Raw genomic sequence first — 23,743 nt, forward strand, 5'->3', positions numbered from 1 at the left:
GAAGAGCGACAAGAATGATAAAAGGTATGGAAAACCTTTCATACGCTGAGAGGCTAGAAAGGCTGGGGCTCTTCACCCTGGAAAAGCGGAGACTCAGAGGAGACATGATAGAGACTTACAAGATCATGAAAGGCATAGAGAAGGTGGAAAAGGACAGATTCTTCAGCCTATTGGGAACTACAAGAACAAGGAAGGGGGCACTTGGAGAAATTGAAAGGGGACAGGTTTAGAACCAATGCTAGGAAATTTTTCTTCACTCAGAGGGTGGTGGACACCTGGAATGCGCTTCCGGAAACTGTGATAGGACAGAGTACATTAAGGGGATTCAAAGAGAGATTGGACAAGTTCCTGAAGGATATGGTGATTGAGGGATATAGATAGAGGTAGAGATTGGTTCATAAAAGGGTATAGATAGAAGAATAATGAGAATTGTAAGGTTTTAGCCAAAGGCTGGGCATGATGGACCCCTGGTCTGATCAAGCAGAGGCAACTTCTTATGTTCTTAGTCTTTGAAGGCAGTTTTTAGTGATGCCAAGATAAATGGCGTTACAATAATCTAACTGGGATAATATAGATTGGACCAAAACAGAAAAATGACATTGATGGAAAAGAGATCTGACCTTCCTCAACATTCGTAAGCTGAAAAAACATTTCTTAACCAGAGTTTATTTGATCCTTAAAAGTAAGAGAAGAATCAAAAAGTATTCCCAAAATCTTAGAGGAGAACTCATTTGTAGGGAGGTTCCAGGATCTAAAAGTACAGTGGAAGGAAGGTGATCCAATTTTGGGCCTAACCACAGAAGTTTAGTTTTAGCTGCATTTAGCTTCATCTGGACAGACATAGCCCAAGTTTGAAATTTAAGAGATACAATGATTTAAATAGTTCAATGGGAGTCTGTGTTTCTCTCTCTGGTAAACAATGCGTCTTATTTAAATTTTAGGCGCATGTTTAAAAACAATTTTATTTATTAAATTTCTGGGGAATCTGATTATATATTGATATGTACTGTACTTAATGGCGATAGATTTATATTTTCACTGTTTTTATTCAGCTTGACTCTTTTTTTTTTGTAAACCACTGTGAACTGTAAGGCTCAAACCACTGTGAACTGTAAGGCTCAGCGAGCTATAAATAAAGTTATATGTTATGTTTATGTTACATACTGTTCCAACCAATGGGGATGTTTTTTTGATCGATGATGTCCTTAACACTGACAAAAAGGCTGCATTGAAAGAGATGGTTCATTTGGCCATGTTCAAGGTCTTGGAAATTTGGCAGTGTGCAAGAATTCCACATCAGTGAATTCCCATATTGATGAAAGTTTATGATGAATATGAAAAGCTAAAAAGGAACCAGCACAGCTGCAACAAATGTGATCTGGTGAGTCAAGAAGCCTTCAAAGAACATCTTGTCCATCTTTTTGATGATTCTACCAGTGATGTATTAGTCACAATAAAAATCAAAGACAGATGATTTCTAATCATGCAGCATGGCCAGCAGTGACACTGTACTTGCAAAGGAGGAGGATAGAGTGTGAGAAGAAAGATTTAGTACATTTGCAGCCAAAGCAGAGGCAGAAAATGCAATTGTCAGTAGTTCTACACAGCTAACTGCAACTTCTTTCCCTCTATCTGATTCGAAGAATATTTTTGAAGTTGACTCTTGACATTTGTTCAAATTCAGATGCTGATTTTGAAGTCAGCAGAACACCTTGTTACAATTCTCAGTCAAAACGGCCAACGGTGAAGTCTCACAAAGAATGAGCAGAAGCAGCTTCTCCTTTGCCTTGTTGCTCAGCGCAGAAAGACGTATCCAACTTGCTCCAAAGCCACACTGATGAATGCTGACAGAATGTAGGACTACCTGTCAGCATTCGCACATAAACATTTTGTATTTTCTGTGGAATAATGACATTAGTTACTAGTCATTACTGAACATTGAACAATGCATAATAAATCATTAGGCCAACAAGCCTATTTTCAGCTGTAGGAAACACAGTATATATTTTAACTTATTTAAATGTGCATTTGCTCACAATTCAGGTTTAGATGGAAAATTAATATAAATTTTATATTTGCGTTTTATGTATTAAATTATAAATTGTTGAGCAACCTCTAAAATATTCACCACACATTTGACACAATTGACAGTGGCCAGAGAACAAAAATAGATTTGTGGAGATCATTTCGCATGAACTTAATTTTTTGTTTGACCACCCTAGCAGGCAGCTTTCCCATTCTTATTTGCATGCTTTTTCTTTTTGTTTGCTTTTCTTTGCTGTCCACGTCGTTCTTCTCTAGATAGAACCCCTCCCTCCCCCTTCCTTTCTCCATCTCTCAGACGCTTCTCCCTCCCTCCTTCCTATGTACATGGCTGAAGGGAACCTTAGTCTATGACGAAGTTTCTATTGTCGCTGTGGTTGCCAGTCAAATTCAACCTGCTGCTAGCCTGAGCCAGCAGCATTGTTTCTTCCTGGTTGGGCACCTCATACCAAATTTTCCAGCCTTGATAAATGTGTGTATTATCTCTATACTTCTCTCTTTCCTATATTGAAATAACCAACTAAAGCAGGATTTGATATATAAAATTGATTTTTGTGTGCTAGTAGAGCTTGATTTATCCTTTTGTAGAACATGAAAACATTTATGAGAACCTTAAAAAGTCTTTGCGTTTATCTTTCTAAGGTTGGTATGTTTTTGTATGGAATAATATTATGTAGAAAATGTACGTTATGTGGGCTTTGTGTGTAGAAGAGGACTTTTACAACCATATACACATGTAAAGAGTTTATGAACCTTTTTATTCGATCTGCACATAGGCATTCCTGGAAGCATGCTGTCGTTTGAGCAGCGCAATGGCAGAATTGCTGTGTCTGCATATTTTATAGAATATGCAAATATATGTATACGGTACACTCACAAATTTACATCTCTGGGCAGGTATAAATCTGAGCTTTAGCAATTGTGTGCTGTGGGGGTTGGATCTGGGTGCCTGTTTTATAAAGACACATAGGAGTCTGTTGTCTTTATCAAATAGGATTAAAGTAGTCACCTTTTTAGGCTTCTCACATAGGTTTCTCCTGCTATAAAATGGCCCCTTACATAATCAAGCAGCTAACCCAAGTTTATACTGTTTTCCCAAACAGGATTCCATCTGAGTGCAACAGTGGTGCCCCCGCAGATGTTGCCTCCTAAAGGTGCCTATAACGTGGCTGTGATGTTTGACCGCTGCAGGATCACCTCGTGCAGTTGCACCTGTGGAGCTGGGGCCAAGTGGTGTGCCCATGTGGTGGCCCTCTGCCTCTTCAGGATACACAATGTAGGCATTTATGTACCAGTATTAGCCAATATATGAATGCTGCTAACAATTTATGAGACGTTCTTGAAGCAGATTGCCCACAGTTTAACCCAAAGGGGTACAATGCAGTATGAGTCTAGAGCCAGCAGGATGCAGATGTGTTGCAGACAATGCCACTCTATTCCTTGAATTGGGGTGGGTGGGTATGATAGTTGCTTTAGGCACACAAGCAGCTCTGAAGGGTCGAGTATTGAAAGAAGTCTTAGGTCCTCTTGCTAACTAAGAGGAATCATTTGGATTTTTATTCTGGGAAAGCAATGAAGCTGACATAAGTATAATTCAGCATCTGTCATGTCAACAGATCCTCTGCACATTTTAGCAGTCATACTAGTGACGCATGAACTGTGAGAAAAAGTGGAACTCTTAATTAACTGTTGCTATTGTTCACATATCTTCTCATGCTATAATAGCAGTGAAATTTATTTAAACATTTGGTATACTGCAATTTGAACAGCAGCATTGGGGTTTACAATAATGGTAAAACAGACATCAAACAATTGAGCAGAAAGATTTCCATTTATACAGTTAAAAAAAAAAAAAAGGACAGTTTCTCAAAGGGATTTTGGATCTGCCAGATATGATTGGAAGGAAGGAGTTTGGTAATCCCAAGGGAATAAGATAGCATCTCACTTCAAATAATTTAATATCCATTTTGAAGCTCTTACCCCAAACTCCAGTGCTGTCTAGTAAGTGATTTCATTATGACTAGAATTCAAAATTCCAGCTAGCATGTGCAAAGACTAATTGGATATCTGTGAAAAAAAAGCTTATATCAGGGTTGTAAGAGGAGATGATGATAAGAATTGGGGATAAGAAGGAGCTATGAGGGTCACCATGTTTCAAGGGATGTGCTCCTGAAACCTGGTTATCCATAATTGTGAAAGATTAGGCAGAGAGGTAAGAGTAAAACCATTTACAAGTCAAAATGCTATCTCTGTTAGCTTGTCCATAAGGATAGTTTGGTTGGCAATATCAACGGGCAGTTTTCAAGGTGACAAACCTAAGACTTGGACCAATATAACGCTGGGAAAGGTGGTTCTTTAATACAAATAGCACTGAACAACTGTTAGCCCTAAGGCCACAGCCTCTATTATAGAAAGGTTACTCTAGTGCAGGTCTTGTTTCAAGGGATTCAATCCCAAATTGAAAGGTGGTTTACAAATAACTAATAAAACCTGAAAAACTAGTGAGGCCAGATCAGTGACTGTGCAGTATCCCTGCCATGTGGATGAACTGGATTTGATGTTCAGGACAGATCTTCTCATTGAGTTGGTTGTGGCTGGAAATGCAATAGAGCAGCGATACCTGATGGTTGGATTTAAGGCTTAGAACAACAAGATTCCAGAAGGAGTCTTGTGGCATTGCTCCTAGTTGAGGACTTTCTACAAAAACTGGACTAAATTTTTCTGCAAAAACTGGACTAAATGCGGTGCTCAAAGTGCCTCGCTTCTGCATGGAGATGTGCACTCAGTGATAGCATTGGGGGCACTGGGGGAGTTTCTAGCCTCCCTGGATCTAACTGAGGTGTATCTGCACATTTCCATTTTCCCGGACCACTGGAAGTATCTGTGGGTCCACGTCTTGGGGCAACAGTTCCAGTTTGAGGCGATGCCATTTGGATTGGCAACGGCATCAAGGACCTTCACCAAAGTTTTGGTGGTGACGGCCCATCTTCGCACCCTGGGTGTCCTGGTTCATCCGTATCTGGATGACTGGTTGATCAGAGCTCCCTTGCTATCTGAGGGGTGTCAGGCTGTTCATCAGGAGGTACAGTTGCTGCAGCGCTTGTGCTGTGTGATCAACTTTAGAAAGAGTCACCTTGAGCTGATGCAGGATTTGGAATACCTGGGAGTTCGATTTCACATGGGACAAAACAAAGTGTTCCTGCTTGTGTCCCGTCATGAGAAGCTTTGACAGGTTGTCAGGGACCTTCTGGCCATTCTGGTCCCGACGTCATGGCAGTACCTCCAAGTTCTGGGGACCTTAGTGGCAAAAATACAATAGTGTCATCTAATAGATTATCTGTAGTGTTTCCAAATTACTTAAATGTAATTTCAATCTTGTTTGAAAAGTATAATGCTAGTGTGTTAGATGTAGGGGAAGCTACACTTGAGGAATTTACAGACGAGCAGTCAGTTTTGACAGAATTATAAATGGTTTCCTTAAATCTGACTTGTCTTCCCCAATCACAGAGGTGTGCTAAGGATCAGGTGGAGGGCTCCCCTTTCACTGGTTCTGGCTTTTCTTCAGGAGGGCCTAGAAACAGGTTTAGCAGTAGCCTCTCTTACAGTTCAGGTTGCAGCCTTTCATATTTTAGAGCACGCAGAGGCGCTAGTTCATTTCCTGCTCGTTCAGATATGCCAGGTTTATGAGAGGTTCACTTTGTTTGGGACCTCTCTTGCGTCTTCCTTTCCTTTCGTGGAATCTTACCATCGTTTTACAGGGCCTTGGAGAGACCCCATTCAAACCACTGAAGGATACTTCTCTTTTGGATCTAACAATCAGGACTGTCTTTCTGGTTGCTATTATCTTGGTATGGCATATATCGGAGCTTCAGGCTCTTTCGTGCAGGAAACCCTTTCTCTGTATTATGGACGCAGGAGTGGTCCTCCTTACTGTACCTTGCATTCTACCGAAGATGGTATCAACCTTCCATGTCAACCAGGAGGTTCATTTGACTGCATTTCTTCCTCAGGATCGGATCTTATGCAAGTTGGATGCCGGAGAGTCTTGCTCTACTATTTGGATTACAGGCGGTTTGATCACCTTTTTATCCTGACTGCTATGCTTCGCCGTGGTTTGCCAGCGTCCAAGTCCTTGGTCGCTTGATGGATTCAAATGACAATTTCCGCAACTTCCATTGCCTGCAGCAACTAGCCGCCAATTTTACTTGAAGCCCACTTGACTGGAAGTGTGGCGGAGTCTTGCACGATTCATCTTGATGAAATTTGCAGGGTGACTACCTGGTGGATGTGGTGGCTCATTCCAATGCCACTTTTTGTCCCTCCCTAGCTATTACCATTGCTTTGGTATGAAACCTATCATATGGAATCCGGAAGGGACGTAACAGAATGGAAGATTAGGTTTCTACCTTTGATAATCTTCTTTGTTAGTTCCTGTAGGATTCCATATGACCACCTTCTCTGTATAAATTCAGTTGTTGAATAGCTTGCTTCTTTCTGCCACAATTTTTCTTTTTGCAGGATTAAAGTCTTTCCAGCCAGTTGATGGATCCTGTGAGCAATGTTCCACTTCTGTGAGTATGCTTTACTGAAAGCTGTCTTAGGTGGGTGCTCGTTGCATTCAGCAGGTTAGTTCTACCTTGTTCCTCAGTGTTTGGCCGGATTGCCTTTGTGCATGTTTATTTCTTGTTTCATGTTTTGCAGAGCAGAGTGGTTTAAAATTGGTTTGTGTTGCTGGGGATCATCCTTCATACCCCCTTGTCATGAAATTATTCAGGTGTGTTACTTGGCTGTGGGACTTAACTGGATATGTTTCTGACTCATAGTCTAAGAGAGAGGAGCATGCGCTCGGAAAAGTGTTGGATTTCTGCAATTCCCAAATTGCGGGTTAAGATTAAACATGTAGTGTATGGTATCCGGAAGGGACTAACGAAAGATTATCAAAGGCAGAAACCTAATCTTCCATAGTGGTCTACATAAACATTTATTGTAACTATATCTTCTGAATAACCCATTTTGTGAGTAGGGCCTGCTACCATATATAAAAAGGAAAAGTTGTTGAAGTGTCTAAGATCATTCATATCCTCATCTAAAATATTTTCTAGAGGTAGGTTGTCATCTAATAACATTAGAGATAAGCATGATAGTGCAGCATTGGAGCACATTTGACCAAGATCCAAGAAGGTCTATAACACAGCATGAGGCCCAAAGGTCTGTGGTGCAGGATTTCTTTTAAATTAACTGAAATGGTGTGGTGGCCGTGTTAGTCCACTTTTCAAGGTACTACATAGAAAAAAACAAAGAAGAACTGAAATAAGGTAATACCTTTTTTATTGGATTAACTCAATGCATTTTATGATGAGCTTTTGAAAGTAACCCTTCTTCAGATCAGAAACAAGCAAATATTGACAAATATCAGTTTATACTCGTATAAGGGAAACATGAAAGCATTATATATCATAGTTACTCTACCTCCCTTTTTCTTTTGTCTATTGATTTTGGTATAATTTTATAGCCCACCATTTATTTATTTAGTTGGTTCCTTTTAAATCCTGTCCTCCCCAAAGAGCTCAGAACGGGTTACAGGCTAACATACATAATGCATAGACAAAAGGATACTAGGCAAACCTCTAAAGTTGAAGAATCAGAGTTATATTTTAGCCATGTCTCCATTATAAACACAGTTTTGTATTCTGTTTCCAGAATCGTATCTCAAATCAGAAGTTTTATTGCGTGGTAGTTTAGAAACCATAAATGTTGTGTATGTGAAGGTTACATCATTGTTTTGCCAATGTTATGGTTCATTTTGGGATTTCCAATGGGTAACCAAGGTGATAACCTACCTCAGAGGAGGCAGCTGTGTGTGTTGTTCATTCACAATCTCCTGGTGTAAATGTATGTGTCTTTGAGCAGGCTGTTTGCTTGCTTGGCCACAAGGGGATATGCTCTGTGCAGTTGCAGAAAACTTCAAGTCCAAGATCCTTCACTGCCACCTCTTATATTTATATGTTATATATTTATTCAATTTTTTAGCCCGTCCTCCCAAAGAAGATCAGAAAGGATTACACTAGGGGTGCCCACACTTTTTGGGCTTGCGAGCTACTTTTAAAATGACCAAGTTAAAATGATCTACCAACAAAAAAATTTAAAAAAACACAAAGCACACTGTACGCAGAAAAAATGTTAATTATCATTTATATTCCGCGGGTTTTCAAAGAGATCAAGGCAGATGACTTTATGCAATGTCACCTCAGTAACAACTAAACAAAAATAGACAAATATACCCCCTCCCTTTTTACTAAACCGCGATAGCGGTTTTTTAGTGCAGGGAGCTGTGCTGAATGCCCTGCACTGCTCTTGATGCTCATAGGCTCCCTGCACTAAAAACCGCTATTGCGGTTTAGTAAAAGGAGGCCATAGTGCAAAATATAGACAACATATATAAATTCTCAAAACGGACACATTTTGATCATTAAATTGAAAATAAAATCATTTTCCCTACCTTTGTTGTGTGGTGATTTCATGAATTTCTGATTGCACTTTATTTTTCTGACTGCTGTATGCTTCCAGACCTCATTCCCTCCACCAACTTTTTCTTCCTCTCTCCCTGCCCCCTTTTCTTTCTTTCTGTCTCCCTGTCTGCTTCCAAGACACTGCCGCCGCCATCGGGGAACAGGCCTCCAAACCACCGCCGCCCCAAGCTCTCCTGCTTCCCCACACAGAAGCGTCAGGCCGACCAGATTTCCTCTCCCCAACGTCATTTCTGAAGTCGGAGAGGAAGTTCCGGGCCAGCCAGGCAGCGATTGGCTGGCCCGGAACTTCCTCTCCGAAGTCAGAATTGACGTCGGGTGAGGGAAGTTGGTCAGCTTGGTGCTTCTGAGTCAAGAAACAAGTAGAACGCGAAGGCAACACGATCGACTCGCGTTGCCTTTGCAATCTACCGATTGATCACAATTGACCTTTTGGGTTCCCCTGGGTTACACCTCTCGCTGCTATATGAATACTTAATACTAGAAAAGCTCTCTTTGTTTGCCTTTCCCACCTCCTGAATTAACCCGTAGTGGCATAGCTGGCTTAACTATTAGGCAAACTAGGTGGTCAGCTAGATTGGCAGCTGCACCCAAAGCAAAATAATAAGTTCTGACAGCCACATAAAGTCATCCATCATTATGCAGTTTTACCCACAGGAAGAGTGGGAATTTTCCTATAGCCTGCTATTCCTGTATAAAATGACTGTTAGAATTTGCCTTCATTATGTATATTCCTGTATTCAGGTTGAGGCAAAAAAAAAAAGTAACCCCTTAGAGTTTTTGCTGCTTTGTCAGCAACCGTTTTCAGTGTGAAATTTTACAGCTTTGTTTGCTACTATCTATGTTTAATGGCAGGTGGCATGAGATTATCTTTAAACATGGTGACATTTTAGTGTGACCACCCAGCAATTTTCACGCATTCAAAAATGTTTGCACTTTTAAAACAAAGAAAAGAAAGGCCAACCCCCCCCAACAAAAAAAACAATTTTTGCAGAGTTCAAAAGAGGATGGGAGTGATCAATCCAATGAACCAGGAGTATGGGATCACAATTTTATTAAAAATCCAAGATCACAATTTGATAAAAAGTCCAATGTATATTCCAAGGAAGGACTGAAATACAAAGCACTGACCATGGATCCTAGTCATTCCATAATCCTTTGTTTTCAAAGTACCAAATAGTAGGAAGTAGCCTAGTAGTTTATGTAATGGATTGAGAAAGAGAAAAGCCAGCGTTCAAATCTATTTCTTTGTGACTTTGGAGAAGTTACTCCTGGCAGAATTCTGCATAACGAAGAATTCTGCACAAGCTGTACAGAATTCAATGCAGACACAGAGACTCTGTCTTTTCCCAGACAGTAGGGTCTTCTATTTTCCTTCCTGTTCTTGACCTGACACCCTCTCCTTCTCTAGTGTGGATCCGGCATATCTTTTCCTACTTGTGGCTCTCCCAAAAGCAGCAGTAGCTGGCCGGCAGAGGCAGCTCTGTGGACAGGCCTTTCCTCTTCCATGTCATCTGTCTGTGCTATCACTTCCTCTAGATAGATGATGTGGCAGAGGAAAGGCCCTGGAGGGGGACAGCTGCAAGCAGCCTATTTACAGAGCTGTCTCTGCTGCTTTGGGAGGGCTGCAAGTAGGAAAGGAGGTAACAGACCCGTGGAGAGAGTGGATGAGAAGAGATAGAAAGAGGCCAGACTGGTGGTGTTTGGCTAGATCCACAGGGGGAGTATGGATGCTGGACCTGCAAGTGTGTTGGGGAGGAAAGAGGGTGAGTGATCCAGACCTGAAAGAAGGGTGGGAAGGGAAGAGAGATACTTGGCCAGTAGATAGTGATACCAGGCTATGGAGAGTGGGGAGGGGATTCAGGGTATGAGTAAGAGAGGTGATGGTGGGTGAGGTGGGGGTGGGGATATGGATGCTGGACCCAGAAGTGGATGTGAGGGGAGGGAGTGACCCAGACCAGAAAGGGGAGGTGGGAAAGGAGGAAGAGCTTCTTGGCAAGTGGACAGAAGGGGGAGAGATGCAGACCATGTAGGCCATGGAGGGGATTCAGGGTGTGAGTAAGAGAGAGGTGAGTGTTGGGGGGGGAGCAGGTGTAGCAGAGAAGAGAGAGGGAGAAATGCTGTCTCCATGGAGGGAGAGGGTAGCAGGACAGAGAGAAATGCTGAAACTGGGATAGTTGATGCAGGAAGAGAGAAGGAAGAAGCTGGGTATGTAGCTGAGCAGACAGGGGAGGGATACTAGGCATGGAAGGCATCTAGGGATAGGTACACAGAAGGACAATGCTGGGCAAAGGCAGAGAATAGAGAGAGGAACACATAGGGGATATGCTGGATAGGATGAATAAGAGATGTAGAAGAAATATGAATGGTGGACATAAAGAATTGTCAAAAGAATAGAGACCACGGAAAGAGAGAGTTGAGAAAAAAAAATAGAACAGAAGAAAAGAGACTCTTGAACCAAAGCAATATTGAGACAACAAAGGTAGAAAATTATTTTTCTAAATTTTTTAAATTGTAATGTCGGCTTTGGTAAATGTGCACATAAACAGTTGATTCTAAGTTGGCAAAGGATGTGGTACTAGTGACCCACTGCAGCAGGTCACTTCCTCCTTGCTGTGCAAGCTCAGCAGGGAAGGGGAAGAATAAGCAGAGCTGCTGTTGCAGCTGAAGAGAAAAAAGGTGAGTGTGCAATGGAGGCGGAGTAAAGGGATAAATTATGTGCAGGTTGTAAATTATTTGGGGCAAGAACATTATATCACTACTGTACAATACTGTAGATCTAAAGGAAAAATTACTTATCTATATCTCATTTATTATTAAGATAGCCATAGTGTGTATCAAAATGTACCTCACGATTATTCAGTCTTCACTTATCTCATTTATATTCATGGTGGATATCCAGAATGACAAGTTTGGGAAGCCCTGGGATACAGAATAGAAAGCAAACAAGAGACTTAAAAAATTGTATAATAAGACTCTTAGATCATGTTTTCTTAGATAATATGAGAAAAAGGAAAACTGTTTTTAATATATTGTTTTCTCATTATCAAGGAACTTAATTTTTAGTGAAGTCATATGTATATGTCGTCTCCAGTCCCCCCCCAACCCCCCTTGGGCTTCTTTTATGTTAGAACCTAGAGATGTTTTGCAATAGGGTATTGGAAACAATGATGAGATGTTGCCAGGGTTCCACAGATAGTTCTCACATAACTGTTTTACTAGTTTTGATACCCAGCTTTAAATTACTGAAAAGCTTGTTGCTTAGACATGAGAGACTGGTGTTGTCGTTCAGTTTAAATCTGGTTATTTCATAAATTATTATGAATATGCTGTTATGATTTGTTGAATTTTTAGTGTGCCTTTTATTTTCTAGTTTAGTATATATTTGAGCTTGTGCTGAGAATTTGTGTCATTTGACCTTTTATGTATTCTTTTCTTGATTGTTCTACACCTAGAACTATTTTTGGTTAAGTGCAGTATAAATGTTAAAATTGAATTAAATTGTAAGAACTAAGGGGAGACATAGAATAGCTTACCAATAGAGGTGTTTGAATCTAGTACTATAGCAGTATTTAAGGTAAAGGTTGAAACAAGTTCAAAAGTTGGATAGAAGACATGGGTCGGGGTTTAAATATGGGAGTTTTTATACTTAGAGGAAGATTAGTGGGCAGACTGACTGACCCACTTGTTTTTTTATGTATTGTCATATACTTTAATACAAAAGTCATTTCATAAATAATGCACACCATTTTTTAAATTTACATGTTTAATTATTTTTTTCAAGTATTTCTTTACAATCCTTCAGTTTAGTCTCCCTGCTTTGCAATGACCGAGTCCCAATGTCCGGGAAGCTTCATTATTCCATCCAAGACACCGTTTTTTGTTCAGTTGCCGAATGGCTCGAGTAACGGCGGAAGAAAGCTCTCCCAGAGATGCAAAATGATGTCCACACATAGGTTGTTTCATTGGGAAAAGGTTGAAGTCTGGTGGACTTATGTCTGGACTGTAGGGAGCATGAGGTAACACCTCCCAGCTGTATTTGCGTAGTTTTTCAATGACGACGTGTGTGGACGAGCGTTGTCGTGAAGAATGAGTGGCCCAGCCAAGAGCAACTGAAGTCGGGTTTTGGGCATTTATTGGGGTATTTTTTGCAAAATATCACGATAATACACTGCTGTGACAATTCTTCCACATGGAACTTTGGCTGTGATGATGAAGCCTTCATGATCATAAGCAAAAAATATCATTTGACTTTTGATTGAGCTCGTTGAAATTTTTTTGGTTGTGGGGAAGATGGCGCTCTTCACTCGTTGGACTGTGATTTCATCTCTGTCTCAAAGTCTCTGACCCACGTTTCATCAATAGCAACAATGCGATTCAAGAATGCCTGACCTTCAACGTCGAATCTTTGTTTCAGCACGGTTGCATTGTCCAGGCGTCTCTGCTGCTGTTCAGCAGTCAAGAAATGGGGGACCCATCGCGCAGAAATTTTTCTCTTTTTTTAAATCATTTGTCAGTGAAATCCCTGTGGTTTCAGAAAGTTTCTTGCATGTCGCATGATGATCTTGTTCAAGTGTATCAGCCACGAGTTTCACCCATCGTTCATCGGTTGTTGATTTCAGCCTTCCTGGTCTTGCATCATCATCTATGCTCACACAACCACTCCGAAAACAAGTTGCCCACCGAGAAACTGTACTACGGTCCACTGTTAACGCTCCACAAACTGCATGTAACACACTGGATTTCTGTCGGGTTTTTGCCACATAGAATTTCAATCTAATGTACGACCTCTGATTGTCAACAGACACAGAACCCGAGACACCTGCAGCCTTCATTTCCCACACTCCCACACTTGTCACGACGAGCTCAATGTCAAAATTTCTGTCGGGTTTTTGCTGACAGAAATGTACAATGAGCTCAATGTACACTACAGAGCTCCTAAGCACATGTCCTGCTGCTTCAAGCACTGAAGTGAAAGTGAAACAGGGTTTACTGCAATTGCATCATCCATTCCCCAATGTTGCCAACCTGTGCATTATTTATGAAATGACCCTCAAATGTTCTGTGTTCATGCCAGAATGTTTTATGTCCAATCTCATGTAGTTAAGGATGAGGTTAAGAACTAGAATGTTTTTATAGCACTTTTGGATTTGAAAACAGAGAACTTGTATATATATCTTTTTCTTCTTAGGCATCTGCTGTATGTTTACGAGCACCAGTGTCAGAATCTCTGTCTCGACTGCAGAGAGATCAGTTACAGAAGTTTGCTCAATACCTCATCAGTGAACTTCCTCAGCAGGTAATGAAAGACAGTACTACAGTGATGCAGCTGATCTTTTCTTTTCATTTTTTTTATGAGCAGAGGCAGCTTCTTCATTTCTCATCTAACTTCCAAATTTGATTAGAACAGTCATATACCGAGGTTATATAGCACAATCAAAACAATGACAATCTTTGGTAAAAGCCAAAGATCATCCAGTAAACCTTTAACCTTGAACTTTGCAAAATTCTCCTAATTTCTGATCTGTTTTAATGGAGCTATCACATGTGACCAAATATTGCTTCTTTTCCATCATATCCTCTCCTGTACTATATATACTGTACACCAGCTCTGCAGGTTCATTTTGAACTGCTTCCAGTGTTGCTCTTTGGTAGATCTGCAAATATCATAATAGTTAATTGATCAGTGAAAACAATATCAGATATAGGAGTACAAGGTTCTTGTAATCTTTATATTTATGCTAATGACATCACAATATTTATTCCAATATTACAATCTCCTGAGGTAGTATCAAGTAGAATAAATGATTGCCTAACCTTATTGGATAAATGGACTAGTAGACACTTCTTAATTTAAACAAGAAGAAAACTAAATTTCTATTGATTTGCAATCCAATAGTTTCTAGAATGATAATTATATTAAGGTTAGGCAATTCCACTTTCAAATTTGAAACAGATTTCAAAATTCAAGGATTTTTTTTTTTTTTGTGTTCAGCATGTACATTAAATTTTTATTTATTAATTTTTTCATTCTTACAGTAATTGAATCACATATAATATAATTGATTATTACATGACATTTGTAGTTACATTCAATATATCATATCATAAATAATAAATCCCTCCCCTTTTTTCAATTCTTATGTCCAAAAATTATACATATCCCATATTTTTTTAAAAAATAGTATTCTCCTGTACTACAGATAAATGCATTGATCAAAAGATCTTTTTTGTTATTGAGGAAATTACGGAGACTTGGGCATTATCTTACTTTACGGCTAGTGATACAGAGTTTAATGTCCCAACTGGACTACTGCAATGTTGTTACGCAGACTGTCATAAATATCTTTTTTTAAAATTACAAACAATTCAAAACAGCAAGATTGATATATTTGGCACATAAATATGACAGTGTCACCCTGATGCTTAAAAAACTTCACTGGTTACCCATAGAAGTGCGGATACAATTCAAACTACAATATGTACAGTATTATCAATATAATTTATGGAAGGGCTCCTTTCTATTAGATATGATCTGCCTCCCTAAAGGCAATAGGTCAGAGAGGCTTCACAAAACACTTTGCTTTTGTATTTTCCTGACTGCAGATTTTTGCACTTAAAAGATAATTTTTCAATATGTTTTGCTTATCAAGTAGCCACCATCTAGACTACACTTCACATTCAAATTAGATATTTTTTTTAAATTTGCTTTTTCAGAAATTCTTAAAAACTTTGTGTAGTTTGTATAAATCCTCATAATATTTGCAGTATACAAAAAAAAAAGAGACACAGTAATTGTCTCAAAGGTCATGGTCTAAGTAGCCGGGTTTTAGGATCTAAAACCCAATGCAAAATAGCCAAGCAAATGCTAATGAATCAATCATTTGGCTATTTTGCCTGGGGTTTTACAAATTTGACCAATGACTTGTTTTATAATACATTTTCAGGCATATTTTGTAATTTATTATTGTGTTTCTTTGAGATAATTCAAATGGGGAAATAACTTAAGTGCTACTGTGGAGTATATTTTCAATCATTATAATCTTTGACCAAAGTGAACCATTTTGTTTGTTTGTTTAGATCCTACCCACGGCTCAGCGCCTCCTGGATGAGCTGTTGTCCTCGCAGTCCACTGCTATCAACACCGTGTGTGGAGCCCCAGGTAATACCTTTTTTTTTTTTTTTACAAAGTATATGGGAAGATTCAAGTTTAACTGCATTTAATATACTGCAAATCAGTAATATCTAAGCAGTTTGCAAACAAAAATTAAATACAGAAGAAGAGAATAGGGGGAAAAGAGAGCCACAAAAGGGGAACTAGTCTACATTTCCTGCTTAATAGGAAGATAGGGGAGGAGAGAAAATTAACCTTAAATATACAAAAGGAGGAAAGAACAGACATTGAAATACAAAACAGGTTTAGCACATACTAGGGCAGGGGTCTCCAAAGTCCCTCCTTGAGGGCCGTATCCAGTCGGGTTTTCAGGATTTCCCCAATGAATATGCATGGAAAGCAGTGCATGCACATAGATCTCATGCATATTCATTGGGGAAATCCTGAAAACCCGACTGGATTCAGTCCTCAAGGAGGGACTTTAGAGACCCCTGTCCTAGGGCTTCATGAGAGGGGCAATCCCACAGTAATGCAAACCTGCAAAATATCAGAGGCAACTAGCTCTATAGTGCAGTGGTGTGATATCTTTTAGGGGACTGCAGTCAGGCAGTTACCTAGGTCAGCAACTTCATTTCTATTGCAATAGGTTTGTCATTCTGGACAGTAGGGTATTCTCCCCATGCTTCTGAACCCTGCAGAAGGAATCCATTCCAGGTTTTCAACTCCTCCTCCTTCTCCAGAGGGCTCTGCTGCCTCCTTCAGTTTTTCCTTATACATGCGAGCTGAAAGGTGTCTTTCTGATCTAATCTGTGTATTTATTATTTTCAGTATTTTTTCATGGTATTTGGTGCACCAGAGTATCATGGTGCGGGGTAAATCTCTGCCTGTGTGGAAAAGAAATAGACTTGGGTCTGGGTCTATAGCTGGCAGGTTAATCTCTTAGGGACCTATTTGGCCAGTCTGCATAAAACTTAGTAGAGCTCGGGGTCCATATCCCTAGTAGCTTAGTTCGCCTACTGAATTGCAGGGGCTTGAGCGCAGGCTGTTATGCATCCATAAAGGTTCAGCGGAGCTCTTCAGGGTGTCCCCAGCCCCCCTGCCCTTCACTTGCGTGATTATGTAGGGGTTGAGGATCCATCTGACTTCGGTCCAACTGACAGCTCAAAGATCTCAGCATTTGGAAGACTGACTGATTGAGGCAGGGATTCTTCTCCCAGATCCAATTTCTTCTTAGAGCTGAGGCAGGCTGCTGTACCTTCAGAGCACATGTCACAATGAGTAAGGCTATTACTGCCTATGGGCAAAATCGGATATGTATGTGTATCTGGAAAAACCTATTTTTAAAAAATGTTTCTGCTACATCCTCTAGGGTCCCCCACCTCTAAAATCCTTTTTTCTGAGATTTTACTTTTATTTAAGCTATGTTTGAGATGTTTTTGGCACCAAAATGCTGATGCAGTGACCATCTTGGATTTCCCCCAATTTTTTTTTTCCAAAGTTCTCCAGATCCTTCAAATCATCTCATTTTGCCTCAAAACCAGCAGGGAGTAAGCCTCGGGCTCTTTTACCCTAAATTCATGCCAGTTTTGTTCTGGATGCTAGAAGAAAATCCTTGCACCATGTGCCGCACAGCACTTGAAGGGGAAACGGGAGCATCAAGCTAAGCCTCCCCTTTGGTTTCTAGGGCTGAGGAACCTCTGGGGGGGCCTGTCTATAGAGAAAAAAACCCCTCCTAGAGCCCCGGAACAGCAGCATACCTAAACGTAAGGGCATGTAAGCACCGAGCCCAAGAAATGTAAGGTGGAGTTACCTAAAGGGGGACTCAGTGATGCCTAGTAAAGCCTTTTCTCCTGAATTTTTTAATTTGATGATGAGAGCTTATTTGGATAACTGGGATCCAGCATCTGCTAGGAAATCGGGGTTACTGCCTGCTAGATAGCTGCATGATGGCCTTTTGGCTCCTGTGATTGTTGTCAGAAGATTCAATATTTCATCAGCATCTTGATAATCGGTACACTTGTCGATATGTTAATTACGACATTTTGAAGACTCTCAAGACTCCTGATAACAGGCCTTTCCTGCTGAAACATGTACACGTCCAGTCAATGAGTTTTTGGTTGAATTAAAGGACATTTATGAAATAGATTGAGTCCACCAGTCTATATAGGACATTTCCACTTTTTTCTTTGCGCAATCAAGGAGAAAAACATGCGGTGAGCCTTTTGTGTATCGGGTTGGCAAATGCGATTGCCACTATAGCTGTCAAAGCAGGTTTAGCAATGATCTCTGGCTTTAGTGCATCTGGGCCTCAATCAGGAATTTTGAGTCCAAACAGATTTTGATGTCAGACCACAAGGGTATTGCTATAATACATCGTGGTAATAAGAACATAACATAAGAACATAAGCATTGCCTCCGCCGGGTCAGACCAGGGGTCCATCGCGCCCGGCAGTCCACTCCCGCGGCGGCCCTCCAGGTCCATAAACTGTATGTTTCTGATTAGTTTTTTTAATGTTTCAATTGTTCAGTTAAAATGTTTTAACATGTTTGTTACACTTCCAGAGCAGAACAGATCTGTAGTTCGGGAAGTCTCTCCGTACCCCTCCGTCTTATGTGTTCCTATATAGGGCTATCACCTGCTTTGGTACAAACTGAAGGGGGCAGCAAATCCCTCTGGAGAAGGAAGAGTTGAAAACCTGGAATGGATTCCTACTACATGGCTTGTGAGCATGGGGTGAATACCCTACTGTCCAGAATGACACACATATCTACTAGAAAAGATATTAGCAAGGTAAGAACCTAATGTCTGTTTGCCTGTCAAATCTAGGCAGATTGAAAAAATACATTCACAATAATCATCTATTCAAACATGATCACAATTGCAAATAACCACAAAAAGAGTTAAAACAATAAAAACAGTACTCTACAAAAATTATCCACAAGTGTCAATCTGTATGTTATTTCATATTCTTATTGAAATAGCAAGGTCTTTAATCCTTTCTTAAACTCTTTCACATTTTGTAATGTTCTCAGTTGACAAGAGTAAGGAGTTCCAGAGCTTTGGCCCAGCAAAAAAGATGAATGATATTTTTCTAGCCGCATTGCCTGAAAAGAAAGCATGTCAAATTTGTAAATCTCAATGATCTTGTTGGTTGATATAATCTTAAATCAGCTACTCCAACGTTACTCAGTATTTTAAACACCAGTAATAATGTCTTAAACTCAATCCTCTGCTTAATTGGTAGACAGTGTAGTCGATTTAATACAGGTGTTCCATGAACGTCCAACAATTACTCTTGTGACTGCGTTCTGAGCTACCTCTAGAGCTTTGACCAGGTTTCTAGGTACCCCAAGTTACAATGCACTATAGTAATCAAAGCATGGAATCAGAAAATAAAACAGCTGTAGTCAAAGCAATAGGTCCAGACAACCACACAAGCTAGAAAAACATAAGGTTTGCAATAAAGAGAGACTCTGCTTGAGAGAATGCACCTAAAAGGTCTGATCAAAATTATGAACTGAGATAGCAGTGAAATAGGATGGCATCTTGAGAAAATAGTGATCACTGAAGTTAATGGGTTCAACTTTAGTCTGTTGTTCACTTTGCAAGAAGCAACCATGTCAAAACAAGTGATTTATTGCAACTAATTGTGAAGACAGAAAATTATTGAAGAAGAAGAAACATTAATGTTTCAGTATACGTAAATATTGTTGCCCCTGGAGATTGGATATGGAAATTGGAATGACAAGTGAGGTGATTAAATTTGCAGATGACACTAAACTGTTCAAAGTTCTTAAAACGCATGCAAATTATGAAACATTGCAGGCAGACCTTAGGAAATTGGAAGATTGGGGGTCCAAATGGCAGATGAAATTTAATGTGGACAATTGCAAAGTGATGCACATTGGGAAGAATAACCTGAATTACAGTTCTGAATGCTAGGGTCCACCTTGGGGATTAGCACCCAAGAAAAGGATCTGGGTGTTATCGTAGACAATATGATGAAATCTTCTGCCCAATGTGTGGCGGCAGCCAAAAAAGCAAATAGGATGCTAGGAATTATTAAAAAAGGGATGGTTAACAAGACTAAGAATGTTATAATGCCCCTGTATCACTCCATGGTACGACCTCATCTGGAGTATTCATTCAATTCTGGTCTCCTTATCTCAAGAAAGATATAGTGACACTAGAAAGGTTCAAAGAAAAGTAACCAAGATGGTAAAGGGGATGGAACTCCTCTCATATGAGGAAAGACTAAAACGGTTAGGACTTTTCAGCTTGAAAAAAAGAGACGGCTAAGGGGATATATGATTGAAGTCTATAAATCCTGAGTGGAGTAGAACGGGCACAAGTGAATCGATTTTTCACTTCGCAAAAATTACAAAGACTAGGGGGACACTCGATGAAGTTACAGGGAAATACTTTTAAAACCAATTGGAGGATAGTTTTTTCACTCAGAGAATAGTTAAGCTCTGGAACACGTTGCCAGAGGATGTGATAAGAGCGGATAGCGTAGCTGGTTTTAAGAAAGATTTGGACAAGTTCCTGGAGGAAAAGTCCACAGTTTGTTATTGAGAAAGACACAAGGGAAACATAGAAAGATGATGACAGATAAGGGCTACAGCCCATCAAGTCTGCCCATACCATTGACCCCCTTTTAAGTCTACTGGCCCCCTTAACTCTACTGACCTGCTCTATTAAGTCTATATCCTAGCGACCCTATTCATTGGTATGACTCTCGCAGTGATCCCACATAGGTATCCCATTTATTCTTGAAGTCTGGGATACTGCAGGCCTCGATCACCTGTACTGGAAGCTTGTTCCAATGCTCTATCACTCGTTCCGTGAAGAAGTACTTCCTGACGTCTCCACGAAACTTCCCTCCCCTGAGTTTGAGCGGATGTCCTCTTGTGTTCGAGGGTCCTTTGAGAAGAAAGATATCATCTTCCACCTCGACCCGTCCCGTGATGTACTTAAATGTCTCAATCATGTCTCCCCTCTCCCTACGCTCCTCGAAAGTATAGAGCTGCAATTTGTTCAGTCTCTCTTCGTACGAGAGACCTTTTAGCCCCGAGACCATCCTGGTGGCCATCCGCTGAACCGACTCAATTCTGAGCACATCTTTACGGTAATGTGGCCTCCAAAATTGCACACAGTATTCCAGATGAGGTCTCACCATGGCTCTGTACAATGGCATCATGACCTCAGGCTTCCTGTTGACAAAACTTCTCTTGATACAACCCATCATCTGCCGTGCCTTAGATGAAGCCTTCTCCACTTGAGTAGCAGTCTTCATGTCTGCACTGATGATCACTCCCAGGTCTCGTTCTGCTGTAGTCTTGGTCAAAGTTTCTCCATTCAAGGTGTAAGTTCTGCATGGATTTCCATTTCCGAGATGGAAATCCATGCAGAACTTACACCTTGAAGGGAGCCACTGCTTTCCCTGTATCGATAGCATGGAATGTTGCTACTCCTTGGGTTTTGGCCAGGTACTAGTGACCTGGATTGGCCACAGTGAGAACGGGCTACTGGGCTTGATGGACCATTGGTCTGATCTAGTAAGTCTATTCTTATGTTCTTATGAGAAGTTGTACAGAGGTGAGAGACGAGAGCCTTGCGTATTCCTGAAGAAATAGTATGAGCTGAGTTCTGAGTCATTGAATCCTAAAAAATCTATTAGATATGAAGAAATCCACTGTCCAGACTATGTTCCCTATCCTTATGTCTTGAAGATTAGTCAACAGTAATGAGTGGTCAATAAAGTTGATAGTGGTGCTCATATCCTAAATAGTTAGAATGGCTTAATTACCGTAATCTAATAGGGGACTATCTCCTTCTTTCAGCCATGTTTCCAATTTATATGCAGACTCTCAAGCAGCGAATTGGATCATGCAACAATATACTTCTTAAGAACATAAGAATAGCCGCTGCTGGGTCAGACCATTGGTCCATCTTGCCCAGCAGTCTGCTGACGTGGCGGCCCTTAGGTCAAAGACCAGTGCTCTTTACATGAGAGTGATGTGAATGGCTCTCCATATACACATTTTCTGACAACTGACCTTACCTGTCTAATCTGCCCTAATTCAGTATTTGTATTTGAAAGGTATCTACAGAAATGCAATAACTTCAGCTATAATAAGTAATGAGCAGAAAGTAAAGATATAAAATCAAATGCAAGGCTAGTTTGAATGTTTATTAATGAAATAGATATCAAAAACACATCTCGGAACAAGATGGATGTATGTCGCATTTGGAGGTTGTGTAGACCAGGTAACTTTTTTTTTTTTTTTTTGTATCTCTCTAGATCCCACTGCTGGGCCTTCTGCTTCAGATCAAAGCACCTGGTATCTTGATGAATCTACCTTGAGTGACAACATAAAAAAAACCCTCCACAAGTTCTGTGGCCCCTCTCCTGTTGTATTTAGGTAAACTGCTTTTTGTTCAGGTTTGCATTTTTCTAAAACAGCACTTAAGTTTCTATGTTTTATACTAGTCTTTCACATGAAGCAATGGTGTTCTCTCCTTCCCTGTCCCGCCACCTCCTCCTGTGAATGTCAGGATCTTTCCCTCTCTTACATCCATCCCTCTTGCAGTTACTGACACTTCTCTCTTTCCTCCCTCTTCCTGCGGTTACCAGCATCTCTCTCTACCCCTCCCCCCCCAAAAAAAAAGAAGTGACCAGCATGAACTGTTTGTGGTATTGCGGTATACAAAAATAAAGTTATTATTATTATTATTATTATCACACAGAAGTAACAGGAAGCAGGGCCAGGCGGGACATCTGTGCATACCTGAGGCTTCAGACCTGTCTTGCTTGCAGTTACTTCTGTGTTTGTGCAGTGTCTGGGCTTACCAGTTATTGTGGTCACCACGGGGATGGGGAGAGAGATGTGCTGACTTGGCTATAAGCCAAGATCTCAGTTTTTGGGCTTTTTTTTTTTTTTAAGCCTAAAAATCTAGACTTAGAGTTGAGCATATACAGTATTTATAAGAAAGAAAGCCATGTAGCACTATGAAGATCTTGTTGGTGACTCCTAGTGGGGCAGTAATTATCTATCTTTTGAGTGGTTCTGACACCATGATTGTAGCCAAACAACAGGATGACCGCCCTGGAAGAGCAGAATAATGAAGCCCTTTGGAAAGTCCATCTGAAACTTGACCCACAATTTGGGAAGCTCCGCAGTAGAGCTTTCTTTGCATTACTACTGCTTACTCGCTTCATATGCAAACAGAAGAATATTCACATTACAAATCTTGATCTTCAACAACTTAATGCATTTTTTTTTCTGAAAGTCCAGGTTTAAGAATAGTTCTTGCATGCTGAGGCTCGGAAATAACATGGAGGCAACTTTTTATCATGTGGAACTGTGAAAGGCTAAAGGAAGGATTGCGGGCTGCATGAATGTAATACATGCCTTCTGCTGTGTGAAAGATTCCTCTTAAAGAGGCTTTATCTACTTAATATAATTTTCCATATATCACATATACCAAAATATATATCACATATACAATATCTGGGGAAAAGCACATTTATGTTCTGGAAATTGTTATCCTACCTTTCATTGATGTCAACATCAAAGCAGTTTAAAATAAAATTTGCAACACAAAATATTTACAGAATGAAACTTTAAAAAATTCTTAATACTAAATTTCAGCTTTAGAGGATTCAAATCGTATTCTGAACTATTTCATCAATAGCTTCACTTCTACTAAAAAAGATGAAAATGTTAATTCAAATGAATCTTCACTGTCTTCTGATATTTCATATAGGAAGTCTCTAAAGGAAGTAATGAGCTTGCTGCTGTACTACAGAATCCTATTTGTAGCAAATTTAACATGAATTGTTTTCCTTTGGGTGGTCCTTCCTCTGTGCTTCGCCTGTTAGGTCTTCCTTATGTTGATGTAACCAGTACAAAATATAATACTTCTGGCTGCTGTAGGACTGCTCAAAGTTATCTTTTTTTTTCTGCCAATGTAAATATTATTCATTAGTTTATACCATTTACTATTGTAATAAGTTTTATCCCAGGACAAAAAGGCAGTATATTCTCACAGATG

At 40.1% G+C, this 23,743-nt stretch overlaps 1 protein-coding gene across 8 annotated transcripts in view; it reads left to right on the forward strand.

Annotated features, from left to right (window-relative positions):
• The window catches only part of ZSWIM8 (zinc finger SWIM-type containing 8), a 228,379-nt gene that overhangs the window by 61,028 nt on the left and 143,608 nt on the right, over positions 1 to 23,743 (forward strand). For all 8 annotated transcript variants that reach the window (XM_033940124.1, XM_033940125.1, XM_033940122.1 and 5 more), the window contains 4 exons: positions 3,147 to 3,319; positions 13,762 to 13,869; positions 15,651 to 15,732; positions 21,990 to 22,110. In XM_033940124.1, coding sequence (XP_033796015.1) covers positions 3,147 to 3,319; positions 13,762 to 13,869; positions 15,651 to 15,732; positions 21,990 to 22,110 — 484 coding nt within the window. The remainder of the gene's footprint in view (positions 1 to 3,146; positions 3,320 to 13,761; positions 13,870 to 15,650; positions 15,733 to 21,989; positions 22,111 to 23,743) is intronic.

The sequence above is a fragment of the Geotrypetes seraphini genome, chromosome 4, assembly GCF_902459505.1.
Source record: "Geotrypetes seraphini chromosome 4, aGeoSer1.1, whole genome shotgun sequence".
Classification (NCBI taxonomy): domain Eukaryota; kingdom Metazoa; phylum Chordata; class Amphibia; order Gymnophiona; family Dermophiidae; genus Geotrypetes; species Geotrypetes seraphini.